Source organism: Heptranchias perlo, chromosome 5 (genome assembly GCF_035084215.1).
Source record: "Heptranchias perlo isolate sHepPer1 chromosome 5, sHepPer1.hap1, whole genome shotgun sequence".
Lineage (NCBI taxonomy): Eukaryota > Metazoa > Chordata > Chondrichthyes > Hexanchiformes > Hexanchidae > Heptranchias > Heptranchias perlo.
In genome coordinates, this window is record NC_090329.1 from 51469324 (window position 1) to 51491353 (window position 22030).

General features: G+C 42.9%; 1 protein-coding gene across 1 annotated transcript; it reads right to left on the minus strand.

Moving 5' to 3' along the window:
• Window positions 1–2378: 2378 nt before the first annotated feature.
• Window positions 2379–14186, minus strand: LOC137321371 (uncharacterized). Its single transcript, XM_067983756.1, has 22 exons — window positions 14100–14186; window positions 13963–14021; window positions 13784–13876; window positions 10487–10611; window positions 9740–9880; window positions 9156–9236; window positions 7802–7969; window positions 7581–7677; window positions 6949–7166; window positions 6026–6179; window positions 4807–5021; window positions 4618–4732; window positions 4335–4540; window positions 4142–4259; window positions 3897–4066; window positions 3719–3798; window positions 3517–3644; window positions 3179–3368; window positions 2957–3101; window positions 2781–2874; window positions 2606–2707; window positions 2379–2527 (listed from the first exon to the last, which is right to left on the minus strand). The coding sequence occupies exons 1-22, from the start codon at window positions 14120–14122 to the stop codon at window positions 2409–2411; spliced, it is 2841 nt and encodes a 946-aa protein (XP_067839857.1). The 5' UTR covers window positions 14123–14186; the 3' UTR covers window positions 2379–2408.
• Between the last annotated feature and the right edge of the window lie 7844 nt (window positions 14187–22030).

Sequence of the window (22030 nt, forward strand, 5' to 3'; positions counted from 1 at the left end):
TCACTTCCGAGATTGACATGACAGATCTTCTACCATATGCTTTTTAATCCAGGAGGCTTGACTCAACATAAATCTGTCCCCTGCTCCACTCTGGCGACCTCCCTCTAGATCATTTGCCTTCATCTTTGAGAATTGCCATGATATTGGATGCCTTAGTTTCTCTACTCCCATTAGTTAATCTCCTTTGCATTCATAGCTTTCCAGTCTTTTAATTCTTGCCCCATCATCTAACCTGACAAAAGGGGCACTGTTCTCATATGGTGGAAGGACCTCTACCTGGCTGAATGCTAACTATTAAATGACTCCTATCTCCTGCTACCAAACTGTAAACCATTTCCCTAGTTACCTCTCATCTCAATTGGAAATCTCTCCTGCTTCATCCACTCTTGTTCTCCAACTCTACAAGATTCACAAAAAGGACTGTATGCTATCCCAATCAGCTGAAAAAAAACCCTAAAATTTCCTTTAACCTTTCATTAACTATCCTTCCAATTTCCAACTTCACCTGCATTCTGTGCCAAAAATGGTGAGCCTAACAGGTCTCATGTTATCAGTGCAAATGGTAGAGGAACTGCCAGCACCCAAAAGCCCATGGATAGTATGTGGGCAATTTCAAGTCTAATGATCAGCAGGTGCCATTCATTCACCACTAAGGGAACAATCTGGGCCAATGTCCTGGTCTCTGCCTTCTCTTCCCAGACTGCTTTTAATTCCTGGCAAAGGGCTTGCAAGCCCATTGCCCACCACAACCACCTAGATTATGGTTCTTACAGCACTTCCAGTGACCGACAAGTTCTTTGACCATGTCAGTTCCATTTCCTATGCCTCTGCTCGTATCCGTTTGTCTCATAAAATGAAGAGGCGTCCCTTTGTCCTCACCTTCAATCACACCAACCTCACCATAATCTTCTGCCATCTAAATGATACCACCAAGCACAACCTTGCCCATCTCACATCCTAGGAACTACACATATGCTGTCATACATTTAAGACAATTATTTAAAAAAGATTAGAATCCTTTTGTAGTGGGATTTGACCAAGGAATTTAAGTAACTTTTCATAAAATGACTGGGCCAATACATGTATACACACACAATGTTTAGGTACCACTAATCAGATTTAGCTAGAGAATTTGTTCATGGGGCAAAAATACTTCAGCAATTTTTATGATTTTGCATTGGAAAGAATGTGGGCAGGGGTTAGCATAAAGTGATCATTTAATGGGCAAAGGCAAGAGGGAGACTTGGGCCTATTTTAATTGGACCAATAGGGGCAGCACTGAGTTGCCCCGATGTAACCTGCCAGAAGTATCCTTTAGAAGGGCACCACTACTACAATCCAACATGTGGTCCAATTAAACTGAAATATACTTAATAAAAGCAACAAAGTCCTATTTCAACAAACGTACAGAAAATTGTATGGTCTAATAGATACTTGTATAAGAAATAGGAGCAGGCCATTTGGCCCCTCGAGCCTGCTCTGCCATTGAGATCATGGCTGATCTGATTTTTACCTCAACTCCACTTTCCCACCCTTTCCCCACATTAAAAGGACCATTAGGCACTACAGGAAATAGTGTCTACCAGTCAAAGAGACAGAGTTGCCTTAGCTTGCATAGAATTGATCAATTTTGTTAACATCTCCTGTGGTGCCATTAACTAGGACAGCAAAAACAACCTGTAAACAAATAGTCAATTGGGATTAAATTGAAAGTTCAAGAATTGCTTAAAAAGTGTACTTACTATTTTATAATTCCTCCTTTCTTCACCCCTCCTTCCCCCCCCAAAAAAAAATTGGCCTCAGTGTCCCCAATCTGCAAAAGAATACAAAATCCTCACTGCTTCCTAATTACAATTGTTAGTCATTTCTGCTAGATAGCAATTAGGGAACACAGTAAAAAGCTCTGCTCAGGATTTCATCCAAGCAGTTTACTGCATCAGGTGCTTCTGGCTAATGTCATAACAATGACAAAGTACAGTAGCATAGTGGTTATGTTACTGGACTAGTAATCCAGAGGACTGGACTAATAATCTGGAGTCATGAGCTCAAATCCCACCACAGCAGCTGGGGAATAATTAAATTAATTAAATAATCTGGAAAAAACTAGTATCAGTAATGGTGGCCACGAAACTGCTGGATTGTCGTAAAAACCTATCTGGTTCACTAATGTCCTTTAGGGAAGGAAACCTGCTGTCCTTACTTGGTCTGGCCTATGTGACTCCAGACCCACAGCAATGTGGCTGATTCTTAATTGCCCTCTGAAATGGATTAGCAAACCAGCCAAGAAGGTGGCTCAACACCACCTTCTCAAGGGCAATAAATGCTGGCCTTGCCAGTGATGCCCACATCCCATGAACGAATAAAAAAGAAACACACTATTTAAATTAGAAATTTGTTTTTAATTAAGATTAATATAATCTGTTCATTTGGCATTTGTGACCAATAATTCCAAGAACAATAGAAGCAACAATTATTGTTACACCTCCAATCAGTAGCAATGGCCAGGAGTAGGACTTCACTGCGATATCTGATGAAAAAAAGCCAGACAAGTCAGCAAATATATTTCAAAATCACTGCTGGGACTAGCTCAAGAAAGGTTCTTCACCTGTCACAATCTTGCTTTCCAGTGTAGGGATTTCTGCCACGATCACCACTACTCCTGATGATACAGATCCCTGCAGATTGTGCTCTGCACCTGCACTTCGACCTGCAGTTACACAGTTTGTCAGTAGCATGCAACAGGCACCACCACAAGTTTTATTCCAATCTTAATACCTTACCCAGCCTCTGTTTTCCTGGTATACATTGACCAGGGCAAAGTTGCCCACTTACTGGGTCCTTCCTGCACAAGACTACACTGCAATGAAAGTACACCTAAAATAAAAGTACAGCATTATTATAGCAGGACATTATGTGGAAAGCACTGACCAACATGTTTATCTGAAGCAATCCTCACCTGTCCCACTATGGTATTCAGGTTGCCCACAGTAAAAGCAAACATCTTGACCTCAAACCTTTTGTAGTGAGTGGGGTATCTGACCCTCTCATTACTGGTTACTGGATGAAAGATGGTCATATGCACGTCAGCCTTGTTCTCACAGCTGTTTAAAAAAAGTTAGTTAGTTATTCAAGTTAATTAGCTCCCCACCTTCTCCAGAAAGAAGTGGCTCATACTTGCCTTTTGACAATGATTGGCCATTGTGGAATATCATTTCTGTCTGGTGATGCAGTTGCCCAGCAATCTTGCAAGAACAATTCAATTTGTGGATCTTCTATGTGCAACAGTTGCACTTCAAAGTACAGGGGATCAGTCAGATACTTCACTACTGGATAGTCACCTTCTTCATACAGGTTAGAATACAACACATCTGCAAGAATCCAAGCCAAAAAAAAAGAGCTCTTCCTATTTCAACATCAAGCAATCATGGATATTCACTCATGATTGCATACTGGACATGTGGGGTACAACTATTTTAAAATGGAAGCTAGTATAGAACTGTAGTTTAGGAGCTTTACCTTTGGAAAGTTGCATAACTAAGACAATAGGTCCATATCCAGGTACAACAGCTGGCAGAGGATTTACTTGGTGTTCAAACTGAATATGCAGGGAGTCATTTATGTGGTAATGACAAGATATGGCAAGCCTAAAAAAGGAGCAAATATGTTATTTACTATTTATATACCCACAAAAAGGAAAGGCCTTTGCTCAGATTCTTACCGATATATTGGGTCACCAGTTGGTTCTGATTCTCTGAAGTACACCACTTCATTCTCATAGATCATGTAATTCTTCTCAAACTACAAGAGAAGCCAATTAGTCAATTACTAGATGCTTGCTGAGCCCTTCCTGTAGCCTCCAGCTTATGTCACTCAACAGAAGGCCATAGTTAGCTTACCCTTCTAATTGTGCCACATGAGTTGGCAGAAAATTCAAAGACAGCTTTGAATTCATCACTCTCCTTTGGCTTGCAGCTTCTATCCTTCAGCATCATTTTGGCAGCATCTATTCCCAACAATGCTTCAAGTTTTAGAGCAGTAATGACCATTCTTCCATTTGGCAAACAAGCTAAGAGAAGAAAAAAAAGTCAGTATATCAACATGCAAGCCAGGCTTTGGATATGAGTGAAAGCAAAGAGCTTACTTATGAAGTCTGCTGTAGAAAAGCTGCAGGAAACAGAAAAGTTGGTCAGCACATCCAGGGTTTTATTATCCTTCAGTCTGAAGTCAAATCTGTTTCTAAGGCCTTGGTTATTCATTGCCTGTAATGAAACCACAATTAGTCAGAATCAGCTCAAATTAAAAGCCAAAAGAGGGACTAGGTAAAAGCAGCTTACCTCATGGACAACTTCAGCTGCATCATGTGGAACAACAAGTATTAAGTGGGTGCCATTATCTCTCAGCATATAACCATTCTGCTCAGCAGAGTGACGGGTTAACTGTACATTGCCAATGAAAGGAATCCAGTACTGATCCAAGGTTCCATGGGTTATCACCAGTGTCATGTTTTCTTCATCACAAAAGCCATTTGCCACAGGAAGTACTAAAGTAAACACAGTATTATTTGAAGCCTTTAAAGAAAGCATTCCTGACTTAGTGGGCACAAGGAGAAAAACTTACCTATTTTATGTTTATGGATTAAACGAGCTGTATGTGTGAATATTACATTTTCTGGTACCACAGTCAGGGTGTAAATGATGTCAAGGGTGTATTGTTCAACACCATTTCCTATATACTAAAAAGAAAGCAAAGAGTCAACAACATTTCAGGCCATGTAGGAACCCACATTTCTCACCAATATTCCATTACCTTTCGGTCTACAACTGGTGACTCCATTGGAACTTCGAGAATGAAGATTCTATTTAGGGTTGTCTCATTTGTGGTAGTCCAGTTGTACACATTAAATATCTGGTTTTCTTCATCCACAGGGAAGGATTGAGAGCCCAGAGTAAGCTTTTTTAGTTCCACATCAGGAAGAAAGTTGCCTAGTGTGACATTGAATAGCCATTGCTCAGGAATGGTATCTGGAATAGACATAGAAAAGTTGAACTCCAATCTGGAACACATTTATGTAGCAGCATAATAAACCCATTTAAGTCACAGGTGTGTGAATTGGTCTTTATCTGCATGAAACATCAATTGCCCATGCAGTGAACAAGTGATGTAACCGAATTGATCAGCTTGGACTGATACTTGATGCATTACTATAAACAAGCACTGAACAGTGTGTTGGAGCAGAGAGTTAGAAAAAGGCATTTTCACCTTTGGGGCCTGGATTTTAATCCATCCAGCATGATGGGAACATCTGACATCCATATATTCAACTGCAGCAGTTTTGATGGGGACAAGGGCATTTCATAGTAGTGGCAGAGACAGGACACATGCAATATTGACTCAGGTCACACTATTTGCCAGTAGCATGAGATTGTGGAAGCAGGCATTTTCTCAGAACTCCCATGAGCCCAAAAGGATTCAAATGGCTGTTTGGTTCAAAGCCATGCACTATGGATTACTAATTTACCATGCCATTTTTGTTAGCGGACAAATCAGTCTGCTTGATCAGCATATCAGCCGCTAGTTTAAAAATCCATCCTTGGTATACAGTGATGCAATGTGAACTAACAACAATGCTTCTTTGGCAGCACCTCTCAAACCTGTGACCTTTACCAGCTCGGAAGACAAGGGCAGCAGGTGCATGGGAACACCTCCTCCCAAGTGACACACAATCTTGATTTGGACATACAGATCCATCATCCAGGATTTTAACCCAGCAAACTCCCAACAGCATTGTGGGAGCACCTTCCAAACATGGACTGCAGCAGATCAAGGCAGTCCACCACCTTTTCAGAGCAATTAAGGATAGTCAATAAATGCCAGCTTTGCCAGTGATGCCCACATCCAAGGAATTAATAATAAATTGAAAGATCGGACTTTTGCATGTATGATCCAGATCATGTCAATTTTAATAACCAAGAACATCCCATTTAGGAAAGACTATGCCAGTTGTATTTAAGACCACACTACATACCATCAGTGAGAACAAGAGGCTGAGGAATAAAGGGAGTGGTGACTGGATGGATCACATTGATTTTATTCCATCCCCATGCCTCATCTTCCCACAGGTGTTCCAAGAATAAGTCAATGCTGTATTTGATACCATACTGTCCATCCACCACATGGCTCTGAAAGCAAGGTAACAATTCAGCTATTAGAACGGAGTGACATTACATCAGAATTTAAACACGGATAACAGACAAATGTAAAATGTGGCTATTTTCTTCAGGTTCAGTCACAAACCACTCTTGTAAGTGAGCCAGAATTCTAGGAAATGTCTAACAAGGGCCAAAAAACCTTCCACTTTTTAAGCTTGCTTGTTTAAGTCACATTCTCAACTTCAGATTGAATAAACCCTTCACTACCTGCAGCTTAGGCAAAAGTCTGTTTACTGTTGAATCTGGCAGTTAATGAACAGAAATATGATATGCTATAGCCTTAACAAGGCTTCGGGGACATGACAAGATAGTTGAAATCAGCTACATTAAGCTGCAATGTAAAGTGGACAGAGGAGGGGGTGGTTAACTGTCTGTAGAGTCTCTGCCTTGCTTAATTTCAACAAAATAGCCCTAGATTTAAAGATGACTGGGTGATAAATAAACCCTGAAGAGCCAAACCCACATTGTGGGAATTGGATGGCTTGCCTTCAGACAGAATCTGCTGGTTGCATATCAAAATATGCAAGACATTTCCAGAGTGAACATTTTGTATCTCTGCTTCCAAATATACAGAAGCCAATACCATAATAGCAACAATCATAGATTTGCCACATTTACAGAAGGAGTTTTCTTCAAGTAGGTACAACATTGTGGGCTGCAATCCCTGTCCAAAGGTTATCTATTGTGGACAATATATCTGCTTTCCATCTGCAATGCAAAAATCTAATTTGTCACCAACCTTATAGTATCCATCCTGTGCTCCAATTGGGACTCTTATAGCAAGAGCAGTATCATTTTTATTCAGGGTATAATTTCTTTCTGCCATTCTTGTAGGACCCAACTTGATGCCATTTACTCCCATGGAGGTGTTGTCCTGATGAACTGCACTGGTCACAATTGGAGTGAAGATTCTTGGCACTGTCCAGGTGATTATATTATCAGTGAATGTAATGCCATCTGAAGTGGGGGAAACAAAAAGTTTTGTTGATTTGACAGATTGTACATTTAAGAAAAAAATGTGGCTTCAATTATTCCAGACAGAATGCAAACAACATTCTGAAAGCAATGGATGGCTCCCCTACACAGTGCATCAAGAGTCCAGTACTATAGATGGTGACATTCTTGGATAGTGACAGAAAATGGCTTGCTTCTTGTTTTAAAAAAAGTTTATTTTATGAAAAAAAACAGGCTGACCCCTAGCACAGAAATTGGAAACTCTGCCCAGGTTAGTCTAAACAAGGAAGACACTTTTGCTTTAAAGTTGTTATAGAACTGGATCCAGTTTTGCATGGCTTGATCTAGTCATTTCCATAGGGACAAGAGGGTGAAGAATGTCTGGTGCAACTGAGAGCATAATATGCAAGTTCTTACCAACAGGACAAGCCACTGCTGTATCAATTAGCAGAATCACCCAATGCCGTTTGTAAAAGCTGGTCGATCGGATTACAGACAAGGGGACACCTTGGACCTAATTGGAAAGGGAAATTTACATGAAAAGCCAAAATATTTCAACTCCTACCTATAGGAATGCTTCAGTCAAGAATTTTGGGCCCAAAGCACCACTTGAAGGAGAATAGGATTAGTGAACTTACCAAGACTATTTGAGCCTCATTTGCATGATATGGAGCACGAAGCAAAATACGAGACACTGTTGTGTTGATGCCATAGCCTCTCTCATGTGCTTCTTTCACAGTCATACTCCTTTTACCACCAGGGACATGAAATACCACTTGCCATATTCCACTGCCTGCACTACTTGCCTACATGAACAGTAGAGACCACAAAAGGGTGGATGAGTCTTTCCAGTTAAGAGGAAAACTATAGAAGAGAATCAGAAGTACATCATATCCAAGTCAAATATGTGGAGATCCAGAAGTTTAATTTTCCCTAATTTGAATGTTACATTGAAATTACTGGCAATCTTGCTCTCTAACCAGCAGATTGGGATTAAAATACTACACATGTTGGCCAGTTGAAAATAATTAGACCATGAGATAGGAGCAGGAGTACACCATCATGTGGCTGATCAGATCAGATCACAATTCAGGAATATAGGAATCTAATGAGGAAAAGGGACCAGTGATTGTAGTCAAATCAGATGGGGCTGAAGGAGATCGGAAAGGAGTCAAGAGATTTTTTACATTTTTCAGGACAAGTTACAAGCTTAAATTCTCTGGACATGACCTTTGGCATGCTTTGTCAAAAGGCATGCCAAACAGCTGGCAATAAGCCTGACTCCTCAGTTTTATTGCTAATTGAAGCAGCAACCTTACTCAAGAATTTAATTGGAGAAGGCCACTACATTGCATTTTTTGGGGGATTCAAGACAATATGTGCATTTTACAGGGAAAATTATTGACTATGTTGAAACTCCCTTAACAGGGAAAAAAATGCTCATGCCACACGACTTCATGGTGGGGAACATGTATTGATGGATGTATGGCAGAAAAATACAAGTCCCCTTAATCTACAAGATGGCTTAAACAGCATTAAACTACTTGCTATGAGGCGAGGAGGAAAAAATACAATTAGGCTGTTGACAGCATGCAATACATTGCACTTCAATGTTTGTGCATGCATTGGTTGTCCCTCCCTCAACTTATCTGATTTCTTCCAGTTCTGAAGAACTGGATCTAATCTCCCCACAGATACTGACTAATTTGCTGAGTGGTTCCAGCATTTTCTATGCATGTTTCACACACATCAGTTAAATCAAGGGTCCAGGTCAAGTTTTGATTCTCATCTTTTAACCCAATGTGAGGCCAAGATAAACAGATCTAATAAAGTCTTCCCATCTCATATCAGGAGATGGTCAAACCATACAAATATGTTCGACATTTACAAGTGCAATATAGAGTACTGGGAGTTCAATTTCCCTCCATTCCAATATTGGAAAATCTTTAGTACAAGTTTCTGTGAGTGAGGGAAAAGAAAAAAGCTACTTACTTCTGGCAATACTAAAGCCCAATCTTCAGCATCTTGGGCATAATCCTCCTCAATGGTTGGTATATTTCTTTGTACGGAGATCTGGGCATGATTGATTGCAAGACAAAGTTAGTGAATCTTCAACCTGGTGTAATAGATCTTTGTAGTTACTGAAACAAGTTACATGCCTACAGTTCCAGTAGAGTCACTGGGAAAATGGCAGGAACACTCATTGCCCAAGTTCAATAAGGTCACCTATTGAAATACAGGCACATGGTCTATCAGGCAGTTTAGTGGATTAGGAGGACACATTATCTTCAGAAAGAAGACAATTCTATCCACGAGAACCCACTGGATATACACAACTTGGTAGTTAGTTTTTGTTTATTAAATCAGAAACATTGCCCATCAGCTTAATTTACAACTAAGACATCAATCCTGATGCAAGGATGTATGAGCCAATGTGGAGTATTTGACCCAGAAGCACACACACAGATTATAAATCAGTGATTTGTATTTGAAGTGTTGCATTAATCTTGAAGCCTCCATTCTCAGTTTTGAAATATTTGACAGTCTGGACAGATATTCAGTATTGCTGTCTTTACCTGCATGTAGTTTTCTTCACAGAATATTTCCCTTGCAGCCCATGGAGAGTACATACAAGACAGAGTTTGAATATATGTTGAAGCTACTCCATCAGTTCCTGATACTTGTACTTGTATAGTGAGGTTGAATTGCTCATCATTCTACAAACAAATTGGAAAGGTGATCAATGGTATCAAAATACAGTTGGTGAACCATTTCATTATACATTTAAAAGCAAATCAGCATTACATTTTGGCTTGTGTCAGTGACTGTTCTCAAGCACGAAGGACTCTATTGGAGTAACAACCCTGGAAGAGCTTCATTAGGCACTCCCACACTAAGGAGAGCACATAACTCCCATTCAATATCCTCTATATTGTGAATTGAAGATGTCCATCTACATCCTCCTTTAATGCAGTACACACTGAACCGCAAACATCATTTGATTCCAGTTGGGAGGATGTCCCTCCATTCAGATGTAGGGCTCTGGTGATCTTGCCATCCCACCCACCCCTATGTCCACTGTTCTAGGAAAATATGCCTCCAAACAAGATTCTTGGTGAAATTTAGACAGCATTTAAAAACAGTTCAAACTTCAGTAGCCTGCATTTGCCTTGAAAAATGCATCCAATAAACATTTTAAGATTGAAGCAAACAGCAACATTTGCATCTCACTGGTCCATAGGTCAAGGCAAAGCACTAATTTTTTTTTTTAAAAACATGTCCTTTGCAAATCTCTCCACACTAGATTTCCAAGATCTACCTACCACAATATGGACACAACAGCTAAGGACAGAGGCACGGAATTCAACACTCCAGTGATCCACAGCAATCGTATAACCACACTGGGATGCAAATCTTGGTGTGACAGGAAAGATATAACCAGACTGATCTGAGAAAGCAAACCAAAACAAAGTTAGTCTCCAAACTGAATTCTATGTGCACTTATTGTTGGTGAATAGTCTGCAAATCAGAAAGCAAGACTTAAAAATGGGGGGGGGGGGCGGGGGGAAGAAAGTGATTTCTTCCTTGAAAAAAAAAGGGTGCACTCCCTATGCAGTACAGTATTGAGAAACTGTTGTATCAGCTGGTATGAAACTGACCATCCCCAGAAATGAGGGATTGTATTGATGACAAATGAATAATCATCTTGGAAGCCAAGTCAATTTAGGATAGCATATCCATGCCAACCAAGAGTAATCATCAAGATAGTTATCAATCCACCAAGACTAAATCCCCTAAAACAAGCATGACTGCAGAATACCTATTGCATCATACAAACTACATTTTGCCTATGAGCTTGCCAGGTGTAGTATGTATCTAATTTAGGCTCAAGTCTTTTCAAATTAGACAACTACACACAAATGTTATTTTAATCTTTATGACAGCCTTCTAGTAACAACAAATCAGAAATATGATCATAGCAGTAGGACACCACTACATTTCTGCTAGGAGCAAACCACCAACAAAAGAGATCTGTTCTGGGAGCTATAGCAGTCATGGCCACTCTTCTGGAGAATGTCATAGCTCCAGACTCCCTACTGTTGCAACCCTCCTTTGTTGCTCAGCTTCACTTTCACAAGATCACCCACCTTCAATTTTGCAGTGTTTTAACCTCAAGTGCAACTTACTTCACTACATTGTCATATTAAGAGATATCAAATCTCAACTCTTGGAAAAAAATGTACAAAACAGATTGAGCTACTAACTACTGGTCAATGACTTTTAAAAAAAAGTCAACCAGCACCTCACATCTCAGAAAAAGAAATCAAGTGAACTGAATGCATCTTCATGAAAAAGTTGCATTACTTATAGCTATAGTGGCACAGGACCAAGCTACGATCCCCCAGCATACGGATATTGGAGCTAAAGGTGATTTGGGTTTTTTGCATTTCAGAAGTTTAACAATCCAAGGCTATATTAGCACGATTACTGCACATGCAGATATTGGAGTGATCTTCAGTTTAGGGTGCAGTGAAAGAGTTACAACTCCAGATTGTGGGACCTGAGCCGGTGCAGATAGATGGGCTCGAAGTTACCAGGGCTGCGGGTTCACAGCCACGCGACCGGCGAAATCAGTCTGCCCCCCGCGCAATCGCAGCCTAATTGGATCCACTTACCTGGTCTTCTGGGTTCCCCACTGCTGATCTGCACTTCGGGCAGACTGCGCAGTAAGCTCTGTCAGCTGGAGGTGCTCTATTTAAAGGGGCAGTCCTCCACTGACTGATGCTGCAACAAATAGCAAAAATTACAGCATGGAGCAGCCCAGGGGGAAGGCTGCTCCCCCAGTTTAATGATGACTCACTCCAGGTATCATTAGATGGGGTGAGGAGGGGGAGGACAGAGATCTCCCCACCCCAGCAGACAGGAGGAAGCGGCCTACCTCTGCCACCAGGAAGGCCTGGCTCGAGGTGGCAGAAGAGGTCACCTGCACCACCAACATATTACCCACCTGCATACAGTGCAGAAGGCGCTGCAATGACCTAAGTAGGTCAGCCAAAGTGAGTACACTTACTCATTCTCCTACACTCCGTCTGCCACATCACTGCCCCCACCCCACATCTCCTTCTGCACTGCCAACACTACTCTGGCACATCACCCCTCATACCCACTCAAACCTCATCTTACCTGCACTCACTCACCTGTACTCATCCCGCCACTACCACTCAACCCAATCCTCATACTCACCCCCTCATGCATCTGTTTCACTGTCAGCCTCACTCAACCTGCCACTACCTGTGCTGCAGCCACAGGGCATGCATCACATATGTGCAGTAGGAAGCATAAGGCAAACATGTCATGAGCATGAAGGGGATGCATAAGAAGGATGTTTGAGGGTTTGTCATGGTTTTTACTCATATTTAATTTCTGACCAACTCACATTACATATTATATTGGCACCACTACTGCCACATCTTTGCAAATCTTGTCTGGTTTGTGCAATAATGCCCTTTCCTGAGGATCAAAATGAAGACCCATAATTGATGCCACCCACTGTCACTGCAGAGTGGGTGTAGGTGTATTTGCAGGGCTGTTTTGTGCAGACGACAGACGTCGGTGATGTCCTCAGTGGCACCCTGGAAGGATGCGGAGAAGTTGTTGAGGGCAGTGGTGACTTTGACAGCGACAGGTAAGAAGATGGCACTCGGGCCAACCGGGAGCAGGTCAGCATGAAGGAGGCTGCAGATGTCCACGACTACATGTAGAGTGACTCTGAGCCTCCGTGTGCACTGCTGCTCAGAGAGGTCCAGGAAGCTGAGCCTCGGTCTGTGGACCCTATGGTGAGGGTAGTGCCCTCTGTGACGCATCTCTCTGCGGTTGCCCTCCCTCCTGCTGTGCAGGTGGATGTGTCAAAGCACTCTGTTGTGGAGCTCCACGTGGCAGAGGTGGCCGGCGAGGCTGTTCGCCCTCCGAGAAGGTCATGACTGCAGCTACAGCGGGGGGCCGCCCCCCCCAATCCGGAAGATGTACATCAGAGGGGGTCCGCAAGGTAGGTACATGTCTCTGGACCCTGGGGTAAGTGTGCAAGTTGGTGCATTTTATTGTTAGAAGGGTGGTGGAGGCCAAACTTTGTCCAAAGTGACAGAGTGGCCTCCTGCAATGAGCGAGGGTCTCCCCCCACCCCACCACCTATCAAATGGACCTTTGCAGCTGCCACAGGCTGAGAGCTACAACACATCCATTTCAACTGGGAGTGTTTTCCCAGTATGGGAAACAGTCCCAGTTGTCTCTAAAATCCCACCCCTCCTCACATATTCCCTTAATCAGGTCTGTTAATGACCTGAAATACCTGAGTAAATATTGTCAAGTGGCACCCCATGGGCTTTAATTGCCTGCGGGAGTCCCACATGCGGAGCTGCGGGGAACCCGGAGTGGGCGGGTTGGAGCAGAGCTCCGGACCCGCTCCAGGATTCCCCGATTTTCGGAGCCCCGCCCCCGCGCCAGGAACGCACCCAATAGCGGGTGCTAAAATGAAGCCCATGGTTCCGCCACACCACCACCGGGTCCAGGAGCCGAGTACCGTTAGATAGAGACAGATTCCAAGATAACGGCGCTGAACTTACCAACAACGTTAATCTGCCAGAACTTCCCTGCAAGAAAGTGCTTATTCAGTCCAACCCAAAAGACACTGTCGCGGCATTCAGTCTTCAGAAAACCTACAGAAAGGGATCAGGGACATTCCTTCACTATCAACACAAGTGAATGTGACAACACAACACATGGGATCTGCACGATATCTGACCTGGAGGCGCAGTTTGCATCCATACTTCAGGGACTATCGCAGCCACCGACAATATGAACCTGTTAAACAAATGAGCAACCTTTAGAAAGATGAGAAATCCACTAAACAGTACAACTTTGACATCGCGAAAAACGTACCCAAATAACAGGACACGCGCCATAGTACGAATCCCGCCCCACTGCCCAGCCCGTGTCTTTTGCTGCAGTCCCACCGCCACTCAATAAATGAAATGGTCCAAAGCACCCAGAGGGCGCGCGCCATTTATACCGGGAGCCGAGCCCGGACTGAGCGTCACGCGCTCGTTAGTAGCAGCGCGAGCACCTGGCGCTGACTCCGGGGAGCCGCACAGGAGTGAGGCAAAGTGAAGCTCATGAAACAGTGCAGAAACATAGCCAAGGGCATAACTCCACATTTCATAATATCAAACAATGACTAATTTGATTTGAACAGTATACCAACGACTTGCATTTATATACTGCCTTTAACTTTAAAAAAGTCCGAAAGTTCTTGACAGAAGTGTAAGAAGAGGAGGATTTTAAGCAGGATCTTAAAGGGGGAGAGGGATGTGGGGAGACAAAGATCTTTAGAGAGGGAATTCCAGAGGGTGGGGTGAATGTTGATGAAGATGTGGCTGCCAATGCTGGGGTAAAGGGGTGACTGGATGCTCGACAGGCAGTCTGACAACATTGAGGCAGTGGAAGGGTTGAGAGAGCTGTTGGAGAGGTGGAGCTGGTTGCTGTCAGCATACATGTGGAAGCTAACTCATTGTCTGCGGATGATGTCGCCAAAAGGGAGCATGTATGAGGAGGAGAAGAAAGCCAAGGTTAGATAATTGCGGGACTCTGGAAATAATTGTGCTCAGACAGGAAGAGAATCATTGCTGGAGATGGTCTGGCTACAATTGGATAGGTGAGGTAGACCATGTCAAAGGCTGTCGATAGGACGAAGAGGGATAATGCATCACAATCACAGTCATAGAGGATTTGATTTGTGACTTTGGTTAGGGCCATTTTGGTGCTATGGCAGGGGAGGGGAAAAGGGAGGTGACAACATGTTCAAGGACTTTATAGAGAAAAAGGACATTGGAGATGGTTTGATAGTTTGCAAGAAGCTAGAGGTTGGGGGTGGGTTTTTTGAGGAGCGGGGATAAAGATGATTTTGAAAGGGAGAGCAACAGTACCTGAGGAGTGGGAATGATTTACAATATCAGCTAGCGTGTGGGTCAGGAAGGGAACTTGGGTGGTTAGCAGTTTGGCTGCACATCAAAGCAAAAAGTGGCAAAATAACTGAGGTGAATGGTCCTGATCTGATGCCCAAGCATAGCTGCAGTATAGCTGGAGAGCGGTGTGAAGTAACATTTCAAAAGTGCCCTGGCATCCTGTTGCACCTCTTCCTTGAATAGAATATTCTTAATATAAGGCAAAAAACAAGCACTCCTACTGCTCTCTCCTTAAAAGTTAGCTGCTGGAGGAGTAGGGAGCTTAGCGGTTATATCAAAGTAAGTGTGTGTAAAGCTCTGCGGCTGCACTTGAGCTGCTCAGATTCAGGTCTGTGTGCATTACAACAAGGCTCTGCTGACTGTGCATCACAGTTAGTGATGTCTGGCTCAGGACATTACCTGAAATATAATCATGGCGATAAACTCTCAAATAACTTAATGTTGAAGTGAAGTGTTTATGAAGGGATATTATCCATCATTTACCACCTTGAGGCTTGAAATACCTGCAGCAGCAGAGCCTGTCAATGGACCCAGTGCGGCAGAGGGGAAACAAACAAAGGGAAAACTAAAAAAGTGACGCCATAGTGAGGAGCGACGGAGCCTAGAAATTAGAGCTAATTGTTTATTAAGTATTAAGAACATAATTGCCTTTAGCACCGAGGGTAAGTCAGTGTAAGTGTTTAGTTTATTGTAAGTGTTTTTGTAGATATAGTGTTTAGTGGTTAGTGTGTTTTAGTGATTGGTTAAAGTTTCTTTTAGAGGTTAGTGTTTAAGTATCAGATAACCAGTAAAGTGACTTAAAGCTAAACAAACAGTTTAAATAACTGTTGGCTAACATGGCAGGACAGCTGGGGCCCATCGCAAGCACATCCTGTGCCATGTGGGAACTCCAGAACACCTCATGTGTCCTGGAAAACCACACGTGCAGGAAGTGCTGCCAAATGCTCGAGCTCGAGCTCAGAGTTTCTGAGCTTGAGGGGCAGCTGAGAGTTTCGTGGATAGCACATTTCAGGAGGTGGTCACCCTGCAGCTAAAGATAGTGGCAGAGAGGGAGCGAGTGACCACCAGACAGACTAGGAGGAATGAGCAGGCAGTGCAGGAGTCCCCTGGGTGTGTGGCACTCACAAACCGGTATTCAGTGTTGAATACCAGTGAGGGTGTTGACACCTCGGGGGGTGGGGTACAGTCAGGAACAAATCCACGGCATTGTGGGAGACTCAACTGCACGGGGTGGGGGGTGCAAGAAAAATGCAGCTGTTATAGGGGATTCGATACTCAGGGGAATAGACAGGCGTTCCTGCAACCGCTGACATGAATTGGTAGGGGGCTGGGCACCAGGAGGAAACATTAGAGAGGAGAAACAAGGTGCAAATAAGACTGGGAGAGACAAATAGCACTTGAGTAAAGAATAGTTCAGAAATAGGAGGGATCAGATGGGGGCAAATGCGAGGCAGACTAAGGTGAGATTGGAGTGCATGTGCGTAAATGTACATAGTGTGGTAAATAAGGTTGGTGAGCTGCAGGCTCAAGTTGCCAAATGGGACAATGATATAGTGCCAAAAACAGAGACCTGACTCAAAGAAGGGGAGTATTGGGTACTTAATATTCCTGGCTACAAGGTATTCAGGGAAGATAGGAAAGGAAAGAAAGGAGGGGGGTGGTGGCAGTATTGATCAAAGAAACTATTATAGCATTGGAAAGGGATAATGTAGTTTAGGGGTCAAAGACAGAATCTATCTGGTTAGAATTAAGGAACAATAGAGGAGCTATTAAGCTACTGAGTGTATACTATAGGCCACCAAATAGTGGGAAGGAGATGGAGGAGAATATTTGCAGGCAAATTACAGAAAGATGCAAGAACTATAGAGTGGTGATAATGGGGAACTTCAATTATCCCAATATAGACTGGGACAGTAACAGTGTAAAGGGCAAAGGGAGGGGGGAGGAATTCCTGAAATGTATACAAGAGAACTTTCTGGAACAGTGTGTTTCCAGCCCAATGAGGAAGGAAACAGTGCTGGATCTAGTTCTGGGAAATGAGCAGGTGGAGCATGTTTCAGTGGGTGGACATTTGAGGAACAGTGATCATATCATTAGGTTTAGAACAGTTATGGAAAAGAACAAGGAACAACAGTGAGTTAAAAAGTGATCTTGACCAGATAGATTGGAATCAAGAATTGGCAGGCAAAACAGTAATTGAACAATGGGAGGCCTTCAAGGAGGATTCGGTTTGGGTACAGAGTAGACACATTCCTACGAGGGGGAAAGGAAGGGCATCCAAAGCTAGAGCTCCCTGGATGACTAAGGATATAGAGATTAAAATGAAACAGAAAAAGGAGGCTGATGACGAATGTGAGGTTCATAATACATTAGAGAATTAGGTTGAATACAAAAAGTACAAAGGAGATCTAAAAAAGGGAATAAGAGGGACAAAGAGAAAGTATGAGAATAGATTAGTGGCTTACATAAAAGGGAACACAAAAGTCTTTTATAAACATATAAATAGTAAAAGGGTATTCAAAGGAAGCGTGGGACCGATTAGGGACAAAAAAGATCTTCTTGTGGAGGCAGAGGGCATAGTTGAGGTAGTAAATGACTACTTCACATCCGTCTTCACTAAAGAGGATGCTGCCATTGTAGCAGTAAAGGAGGAGGTAATAGTGATTTGGAGAGGATAAAAATAGATACAAAGGAGGTATTTAAAAGATTGGCAGTGCTCAAAGTAGAAAAGTCACCTGGTCCAGATGGGATGCATCCTAGGTTACTAAGGGAAGTAAGGGTGGAAATTGCAGAGGCTCTGGCCACAATCTTCCAATCCTCCTTATATATGGGGATGGTGCCGCAAGACTGGAGGACTGCAAATGTTGCACACTTGTTCAAAAAAGAGGAGAGGGATAAACTTAGCAATTACAGGCCAGTCAGCCTAACGTCGGTGGTGGGGAACTTTTAGAGACAATAATCTGGGACAAAAAGAATTGGCACTTGGAAAGGTATGGGCTAATAAATGAAAGTCTGCATGGATTTGTTAAAGGAAAATTGTGTTTGACTAACTTGATAGAGTTCTTTAATGAAGTATCAGACAGGGTTGATGAGGGTAGTGCGGTTGAGGTTGTGTATATGGACTTTCAAAAGGTATCTGATAAAGTATCACATAATAGACATGTTAGCAAATTTAAAGCCTATGGGATTAAAGGGACAGTGGCAGCGTGGACATAAAATTGGCGAGGGGACAGAAAGCAAAGAGCACTGGTGAACTTAAGGGAAGTATACAGTGGTGTTCCCCAGGGGTCAGTATTAGGACCACTGCTCTTTTTGATATTTATTAATGACATGGACTTGGGTATAATTTCAAAGTTTGCAGATGACACAAAACTTGGAAATGTAGTAAACAATGTGGAGGATAGTAACAGACTTCAGGAGGACATAGACAGACTGGTGAAATGGGCAGACACATGGCAGATGAAATTTAACGCAGAGAAATGTGAAATGATGCATTTTGGTCGAAAGAATGAGGAGATGCAATATAAACTAAATGGCACAATTTTAAAGGTGGGTGCAGGAACAGAGAGACCTGGGGATACACATACACAAATCTTCGAAGGTGGCAGGACAAGTTGAGAAGGTTGCTTAAAAAAAGTGTATGGGTTCCTGGGTGTTATTAATAGAGGCATAGAGTACAAAAGCAAGGAAGTTATGTTAAACCTTTATAAAACACTGGTAAGGCCTCAGCTGGACGATTGTGTTCAATTCTGGGCACCACACTTTGGGAAGGATGTCAAGGACTTAGAAAGGGTGCAGAAGGGATTTGCTGGAATGGTGCCAGTGATGAGGGGCTTCAGTTATATGGAGAGACTGGAGAAGCTGGGGTTGTTCTCCTTAGAACAGAGAAGGTGAAGGGGAGATATTTTTCAACGTGTACAAAATCATGAACGGTTTTGACAGAGTAAATAAGGAGAAACTGTTTCCAGTGGCAGAAGGTCAGTAACGAGAGGACACAGATTTAAGGTGATCAACAAAAGAGCCAGTGGTGACACGAGGAAACATTTTTGTATGCAGCGAGTTGTAATGATCTAGAATATACTGTCTGAAAGGGTGATGGAAGCAGATGCAATAGTAACTTTCAAAAGGGAATTGGATAAATACTTGAAGGGAAAAAATTTACAGGGCTATGGGGAAAGAGCAGGGATAGTGGGACTAAATGGATAGCACTTTCCAAGAGTTGGCACAGGCACAATGGGCTGAATGGCCTCCTCATGTGCTGTACCTATTATGATAGTATGATTTAGTTGTTCTCTTATGATTATATTGCATATTTGAGTTATACTGCAGTCAAAGTGAAACCCAAGCAGTGAGAGTAAAGAGCTTGCATTCATATAGTGCCTTTCATATCAATGGGACACCTCAACTTTTGAAGTGTAGTCACTGCTGTTAGGTCGTCAAATGCAGCATCCAATTTGTGTTCAGCAAGGTCCCACAAGCAGCAACGAATAAATAAGCAGTTAATCTAATTTGGTGGTGGAGATTGAAGGATACATCTTGTCCTGTATAACTCCCCTGCTATTCTTTGATTAATGTCATGGGATCTTTTATATCCACCTGAACAGGCAGATGAAGCCTTGATTTAATGGGATAGAATTTCGGCAGGGGTTCTCCAATTTCCTGCTGTAACATCAACAGAAACCCCAAAGAAATACCGTAAATGTCCATTTGTGCCATTTTTCCAGGGTATCTGCTGATCTTCCACTGAAGTTACAGTGGGAGATCAGGGAACCCTTGCAAGAATATTACTCGAACGTCTCATCGAAAAGACAGCATCTCCGACAACGCAGCTCTTGCTGTACCACACTGTCAGCTTACATTATGTGCTCATGTCCTGAAATGGGACTCAAATCCAGAACCTTCTGAAGCAGAAGTGAGACTGTGACTAGTGAGCCAAACTGACACTACTCATGAATGCGGTTCAATGCTTCTTGCCTTTAGTAAAGTCTGTGGTCAGATTGCTAACCTGCTATTGATTTTTTCTGATGCATATGACACCATTGCATATCAATGCAAAAAATGTTAGTACAACTGTGCCAGAAGGGATTTTTATATGAAACAATATCAGCAATCTGTAATAAAAACAGAAAATGCTGGAAATACTCAGCAAGTTAGGCAGCATCTGTGGAGAATGAAACAGAGTTAACGTTTCGGGTTGAAGACCTTTCTTCAGAACTGGAAGTTAAAGAGTTAACAGTTTTTAAGCAAGTACAGAGCCAGGCCAAAGTGGGGGGAGGGGGGTTGGGAGGAGAGAACAAAAGAGGTGAAATAGGGTGGAGGGCAGGAGTGATCAAATAACAAATGGGATGATGGTGCAAGGCAAGGAGAGTGGTAAAGCGACAAGTAAAGAAACAAAAGATGGGTCGAGGGGAGCTGTAAATGGCAACAGCAGAACCATTACCAGCACCCGCTGTCCAAAAAAATGGGCATGATGTGGAGATGCCGGTGATGGACTGGGGTTAACAATTGTAAACAATTTTACAACACCAAGTTATAGTCCAACAATTTTATTTTTAATCCCACAAGCTTTCGGGGGCTTTCCCCTTCCTCAGGCGGTCCACACCGCCTGAGGAAGGGGAAAGCCCCCGAAAGCTTGTGGGATTAAAAATAAAATTGTTGGACTATAACTTGGTGTTGTAAAATTGTTTACAAAAAAATGGGAGCAGTGGTTATGATCTGACGTTATTGAAATCAATGTTGAGTCTGGACTGTTGTAAAGTGCCTAATCGAAAAATGAAGTACTGTTCCTCGAGCCTCCATTGGAAGAGCGTAGGACAGAGAGATCAGAGTGGGAGTGGGGCGGAGAACTAAAATGGCAAGCGACAGGAAGGTCACGGTCACGCTTGGGAACTGAGCAGAAGCATTTTGCAAAGCGATTCACCCAATCAACATTTGGTCTCTCCAATGTAGAGGAGACCGCATCGTGAGCAGCAAATACAGTTTATTAAATTGAAAGAAGTACAAGTAAATTGCTGTTTCACCCAGAGTGTTTGGGGCCCTGGACAGTGGGAAGGGAGGAGGTGAAAGGGCAGGTGTTGCTTCTCCTGTGCTCTTGTAGGAAGGTACGGGGGAAAGGGGAAGCGGTTGTTGGGGGTAATGAAAGAGTGGACCACGGTGTCGTGGAGGGAAAGGTCCCTACGGAATGCTGAAAGGGGAGGGGAAGCTGTATTTGGTAGTGGCATTGCGCTGGAGGTGGCGGAAATGACGGAGGATGATCCGTTGAACGTGGAGGCTGGTGGGTTGGAAGGTGAGGACAAGAGGGAGACTATTGTGGTTCTGGGAGTGATATGCGGGAAATGGGATGGATACGATCAAGGGCTTGTCAACCAGACTGGTGGAGTGTCCTCGGGTGAGGAAAAATTGGAAGCACTGGTGTGCAAGGTAGCATTGTCAGAATAGATAAGACGGAGATGGAGAAACTGGGAGAATAGAACAGAGTCCTCACAGGAATCGGGGTGGGAGGAAATGTAATCAAGGAAGCTGTGGGAGTCGGTGGGCTTTTTGATCTGTGTTTAAATAGAAATAAATATTGAATACATGGGTAATTGAATATGTAATCAAGGCCACTGATTTAGTTTTCAGAGAAAATTGGACATATTGCATAATTCGATTCCCAAAACACTAATAAAAATCCCAGACTACTACATAATGAAAACACTATTTGACTGTGTCACTGTGAGCCAGCAACCACTGGGCACTGTGATTAAAAGAACTTATCCTCTGATGTATTATGAGCAATGTCATGGAGAGAGCAGTTAATAGCAGATAAAACCAGAGTCACCATGAATGATTACTATTAAACATTGAAAG

Coding starts and splice junctions, on each gene's coding strand:
- LOC137321371 (XM_067983756.1), bottom strand. CDS start 14,122: ATGGCGCGTGTCCTGTTATTTGG. Junction 13,877..13,962: donor GATGCAAACTGCGCCTCCAG/GTCAGATATCGT, acceptor CCCTTTCTGTAG/GTTTTCTGAAGACTGAATGC. Junction 3,799..3,896: donor CATGTGGCACAATTAGAAGG/GTAAGCTAACTA, acceptor CTTCTCTTGTAG/TTTGAGAAGAATTACATGAT.